Source organism: Cryptomeria japonica, chromosome 11, assembly GCF_030272615.1.
Source record: "Cryptomeria japonica chromosome 11, Sugi_1.0, whole genome shotgun sequence".
Taxonomy (NCBI): domain Eukaryota; kingdom Viridiplantae; phylum Streptophyta; class Pinopsida; order Cupressales; family Cupressaceae; genus Cryptomeria; species Cryptomeria japonica.
In genome coordinates this window covers 665,760,767-665,767,071 of record NC_081415.1, presented here as the reverse complement: position 1 = coordinate 665,767,071, position 6,305 = coordinate 665,760,767, and the positions used below count along the sequence as shown (strand labels likewise).

Here is a 6,305-nt window from a genome sequence, read left to right as displayed (position 1 = left end):
GATATCAAAGGTTGTTTTGATTAAGCAAGAATGAGATAGTTAAAATTATGGTCATAGATGTCAACCTAAAAGAGTGAATCTAACTTTGGCCCTCAAGAGTTGAATGTTCAGTATTTTGTTGGTAGAAGGTATAAGGTAGGGCTGAACCTCAACATTTAGAATGTACCTACTTTTCTTCAACATTCAAACTTGGTGTTTAACACTTGAAAATTTTATGATTGGTATGTGTTAGGGTGAAAGTCCGACCCATAAACCATGTTTTGCCGAGTAGTGTTGTTGGGGGCACTCATACAGATTTTTTATCTTGATCATCATCTTGGCTTTTGAGGAGGTTCTTCATTCAGCACTATGACAGTTATCATTCAACAGTTGTCCACACTTTTCTTGTATCTCAAAATATGTTCTTTTGCACTTCATTAGTTGCATCTCTTGTAATTTTGAAGGGGGGTTTTGTTCCCACTGGGTTTTCCCTCCTTCCTCTTCAATTTCATTAAGTTGTCTCCTTAGTTAGACTTAAGGGGGGGTGTTAGCGCAACTTTCAAACTGTCTATCTCCTACCGTGATTTATGATGTGACTGAAGGTGCAATTGTAGTTGCATGTTAATCAGAACAGCGAAGCTTTGGTTGCATGCTTTATTTGGCTAAGCTAACAAAGGAGCCTCTTCCATTCTGATCCAACTGAGGAGTTTACGTCTCTCTAGTTCTATTTCAACAATTTATGCATGATTTATGTTCGTGTGTTGGTTCAAGTTTTGTATAAATCATGCATTCAACTGATTGTAAATAAAACAATGAGTTAATATAATTTCATTCCTGATGCTTTTTTTCTGCAAGTTTTGTTTCTTGCTTTCTAGGTAGAATTTAACAAAAACAACTAGTTAATTGAATCCTCAAAATTGATTTTGCCTGAAGCATCAATCACATCCCATATCTTTAAGATGGCGGCAATAGATCTATAGTGCAGTGAGGATGCAACTCCGTTGACCATTTTGTAATCCATTTGAACATTGAACCTCACTGGCATTCGTATCACACCCCTTCTTTGAGAGCCAAAAGACATCAACATTCAGTTACTATAGCATCATGGTCAACTTGATCAGGCTTTATCCCCTAGCCGCAAGACATCTCAGGCATACATCCTGAGCATACAATGGAAATCACTAGTGTATGTCTGTGTCTAGCTTATTCACCATTTACAACAAATATTCTTCTCTGGTGCATACAATTGGCCATTCATCCTAATCGAGTAAGGCTTCTAATCATTGCATTAGTGGTGTTTCTATATTAGAATTGGTTTCTTTTCTTTCTCGAAAATCTAACTTACAACGTACTTAATAGCATTTTAACCCTGCTATGTTTTCTTTATACAGAAAGATATCACTGTCTTTTGATGCCAGTTAACTCTTTATAATAACACTCATTAAATAAAATCAATGTGAAACTACAAGTTCGAACAGAGACTCGGTTGACATCAGCAAAATGCAACAGCTAACATCACTCATTTCGCATAAGGCACAATCACCACATTCATTGATAAGAATACAATGATAATAACCAAAGATTCACTTCAACAAAAATAAGTACCACTCTGCATTAAAATGGTGAACATGCGTGTGCTAAAGATGAGAGCCTTCTCTGCATATGAAAAAATATGAATTGACCATCAAATCTGCTTTCTTAAAGATAAAGTTGTGCAGTAGTGTTTAAGCCATGCAGAAGCAGATTGCAAGACACGCAATTCTCCACCTAGCAGGGATTGTGCAAGCTCATGCCGAATGTGCAGCTGACTGTCCTTTACTTTGCAGGATTCCATAAACTGCAAAGTCTGAACAATGCAAACAGTTCAGAAATATAAACTACCTACAAAAGACAGTTTATGTAAAGCAGGTTTATTCCATCCAAAAACCTGTAGAGCAACAGAAGATCTATACCTCTAAGCCTTTGCATACACTTGATGATGTAAAAGTACATATTGAACTACATAAATCAATATTAGACACAGGATTTTCTATGGCATTTTTGAGAGGGTTAAATCAGACAAAGATAAGGCAAATAATCAAACTAACAAACAAAATCAATTCTCTGGAACAAAATAGGATAAGGCCTATCAACTAAGACCACCAGATCAATCATTGACCAAAATCTACTTGCATGACATATTGCAGATTAGTTGCTTCTTAAACATTTAATGTCAATAAAAGACCTCCAGGACTTCATGGTAGAAAGGTCTTACCAAGATAGAAGCTACATGCTGTTGAATCAATGTTTCAATCCGTGCAAGCAGCAAAGCCATAGCTTGTATCTCTCTACTTCTATTTTTTAATGGTCGGCGAGCCAACCTACCATCATAAGCAGCTGCTTCTGTAGCCATTTCTGCCAGTTCTGTCCATCAAGAGGATATCAAAATAAATCATGTAAGAAAACCTCTAATTTAACTAAATCTACGATGACCCTTGGAATAAACATAAATGTTGCTGCAACACTGCATATAATGAACAGACATTTTTTTAAGCATTCCAGATGTCATACATAACAATGGAAGCTGCCCTGAGAATGAAAGAAACTAAACTCCGTACTCAAACAATCACACAAAACTTTCAAACAATAGTTTCACTAAAATTTGAGCTGTACCTTTGGTTGAACAAGCACACAGTACACGAGAAAAAGCTCTTAGCGAGTGAGGAATGCCCTTCCCTCGTCCAGTTGGAGATCTCACTTCCCTAGCTCACAAACAAACAAAAATGACCCCAGAAAAGGCAATTAAGATAAGATGCTGAATTCCTGATAATCTCTACTATCTGCAAAGATGAGCTTGTGATAAATGCCAGTACAAGTGCCCTGTGCCTTTCTATTTAATACACAGAAAAACATCTTTGTTCTTAAACTTGGTTATAAATTTGAGGAACAACAAAAGTTAACTAATACAATGGCTAGTGTTTGAGAGGTCAGAATCAAGGGCAGATTTTTAAGTAATGTAGAAGGAAATTATCAAAAGATCATAGCCAACAATTCCTTATAACTCTTTCTTACAGAAATAAAAACTGATTGGAAAAAACCAATCAATGCTGTAACATGTAGGAATTTCTAACAATCAAGAAAAAGAATAATTTTTGTTAGTGTACCCATTCAACAGTGATATTTTGCAGATCGCATAACTTCAGCAAACAAAGACAAAAAGTCAAAATACAAATCATTCTTAAGTCAATACAGTAAAAAATCTATAACAGGAAAAAGCAAACCTTTTGGTTAATTTAATTATCACTTTCTTCATTCAGACAAGATATAGCATTAGTAGTTAGATCATCTTTTGCCCAACAAAGAACTATTACAATAACATTCAGATATACACTAACATACCCATTTAATCCATACTTGGATGGAAGAAATAAGATGCCATAGGATGCAAATTATCTGCTCAGAAGATCAGCTACTGATGAAGGCGTGAGAGAAATTCATCCACAGACCATAGCCACTGGCCATTCCTCGAAGCTATAAAACATCAAAGTCTAGGAGAAATTAATTCAATGCTCAAACACAAAGCCAAGCAAATAACAATTGCAGCCAATAGATTTAACCTAAGTTGCAGGGTTCGCTGATCTGGGCCCCTGGTTCCAGTCCGGTCTGGTCCTGGTCTGATCTGCCTGTGGGTCCGTCTAGGGTTCGTGTTTGGAAGGGTTGGTTTGGCCAGAGCAAACCCAGGCGAACCCAAGTCAAACCCAGGCATTTGGCGGCCCAAAAAACATCTTTTTTTTGCAAAATTTCATAAAATTTTAAAATCTGCCACTTAAAAAACAAAAATAAAACCCTAAAGTGAGTTTGAAAACATAAAGTTAGATCATTTCTCCTCATTTTGTTGCAAACATCAGTTTTTTCATTGCAGGTTGAAGACAGTTATTAATAGAATATTGTTTATTTACAAAAACTTGAATATCTTATTTGCAGGTTCTTGGTGGGAAGATTGGGGTGGAAATACCCCAAATTTGTAAAGGCTAGCCCTATAAATTGTCTCAAACTGTAATGCTTCTGGCCATTAGCACAACTAGAGTTTGTTTGATGCCATTCACATGAAGAAGCATTATAAGTTAACTCAACAATGCCTCGATGATCTTGTTTTTGTAATATATAACATTCAACTTTGCACAAGAAAGGTGCAGGACCAGCCAGATGAACTTATTGATTTAGATGGCATTGCTCTCTACAGTGACTCGACTATGTAGGATGATGATCATGAGGCCTCCTCGTTTTCAGAGGATGAGATTGCTACTTTCAAGAGGCAAGCTATAGAGGATTTGGCTGCAGTAGAAGCATGGGAGATTGGATTGGATGACATTGATATGGTGGAGGAGGAGCCACTGCCATCTACCAACATGGTGGACGTGTTGGTTGGTGTTTTGTGACCACACCATCACAGAATAAAGTTCCAACGGTCACTTTATCCTATCTTGATCAAAATCATGTGTATGCTAAGATTGTAGGAAGATCATACAATGACTCCAAGGTTCCAACTGCGTACTAGCGAATTTATGATGGATATAGACTCGTTTGGTTGATGTTGTTGGTAATCCAAGGTGACTTACACACACTTGAAGAAGACTTAGACAATCTTATGACTTCAAGGAGATTTTCGTGAATGATTTGGCAATGGATAACTCTTTTTTGGGACTTTTTCAATGAAGGACTAAACTAAATCTAAGAACTTAACAGATAACAAAGCTCAAGCGAGATCAACCACACATTAGTTCGCCACTATTAGACAACTAAATAAAGGAGGTGTAATCTTCAAGGGTTGTGCTTGTAAGATTTTAAACCATCAACAAACACCATCAAAGAACAATGTTCATCCAATAATTTAGGTTAAGAACGCATGTATAATAGCTCAGTCCAACCTTGCACTACGGATAGAAATCATCTACCAGCAAAAGGTATGAGCATAAGATCTCATCACAAAGCAATGTAATCTATCTCATTCATCTAAATACTTAAAGAAAATCTAAACGAAGTGAGGAAGGTGAAACCATGCAAGTTTTAAAACAACACAAGTGAACACCAAAAGCCAATGCTTCACTATTATTATTTCAGAAACTTATCACAATAATCTCATACAAATCTCCCTCCTATTACAAATGAAGGGGTAAACCCCTTTTATAGGCCTCCAAGAGGAAAATGGACGGCCCAGATTACAAACCAATCAATGGCTGAGATTAAACATGCAAAACCCTAACAAGGGCTTGACCAAGAGATTCCCAAATATAACGCCAAGTAGTGGGAATAAACATTAATGAGGAATCACACCACTATCTATTAATTACCCTTTACTCCCAAAAATGGCATCCATAATGCATTAAATGCACCACTACATTCACAATCGCCCATCATGCATTAATGGGCCACTACCTCCTCAAATATGGCGACTGCCATGCATTGAATATGCCACCACTCAATCAAAATGTCCACTAGCTATAAAGGCTCCATCATGCCCTCATGCAATTAATAGATTCTCGTCCAAAATTGGATGACCATTATTCCGTTCAATTATGGCAAATGTGATGAACCTAGCTATGATGGCTTCCAACTCTCCTATGGAGACACTTGCCACAGTTTCTAGTTTGAATTCTAGAATTGAAGTGTTCTCATCACTTGAAATTTTCCCGCCTTGGAAGAATTTTAACAATTTTTTCCACTTGTGAAAGAATCCTGTACGGAGTTCTGGAGAGAGAAAATCTTCATACTTAGCCAATTTTCTTTGTGAAATTCTTCACCTTGGGCACATTTCCACCTTGAGGAAGAAATTTTGATTGAGGATGAAAAAATCCTCATTCTCATGATTTTCACATTCTTCCTTTGTCCTTGGGCGTAATTTCATTGAAGGGAAGGAATTTTGAAACTTTGAAATTTTCCTCCTTAGCCTTGCTTTTGCACCTAACCACCAACCTGGAGCGCATTTCATGAGGAATGAAGGAATTTCCTCAAAGAGGAAAATTCCTCCTTGGGGTAGTTTTGGCACTCATGCCTTGTCCAAAGCGCATTTTGCAAGGGAGGAAGGAATTTGGAGAAAAAGAAGAATTCCTCCATGACCAATGTTTAGCGCCCATGCACCTTCCTGGAGCACATTTTCTAGATGGAGCAGGAATTTTGGTTGAAGGATAAATTTCCTCCTTGTACTGACTTTGGTGCTCAATCACTTGACTTGGGCACAATCTCTAGCTGGAGAAGGAATTTTGGGCATGGAGGAATTTCCTCCTTGATCATGTTTTAGCACCCTTCCTCTAACTTGGAGCACATTTCTCTTGTGATGAAGGAATTTT

At 37.3% G+C, this 6,305-nt stretch overlaps 1 protein-coding gene across 1 annotated transcript in view; it reads right to left on the bottom strand.

Moving 5' to 3' along the window:
* Positions 1–1,465: 1,465 nt before the first annotated feature.
* Positions 1,466–6,305, bottom strand: part of LOC131078987 (fructose-bisphosphate aldolase-lysine N-methyltransferase, chloroplastic) — a 137,515-nt gene continuing 132,675 nt past the window's right edge. The window contains exons 13-15 of the mRNA XM_058016851.2: positions 2,632–2,720; positions 2,234–2,382; positions 1,466–1,825 (exon numbers count right to left, since the gene is read on the bottom strand). Coding sequence (XP_057872834.2) covers positions 1,664–1,825; positions 2,234–2,382; positions 2,632–2,720 — 400 coding nt within the window. The 3' untranslated portion in view covers positions 1,466–1,663. The remainder of the gene's footprint in view (positions 1,826–2,233; positions 2,383–2,631; positions 2,721–6,305) is intronic.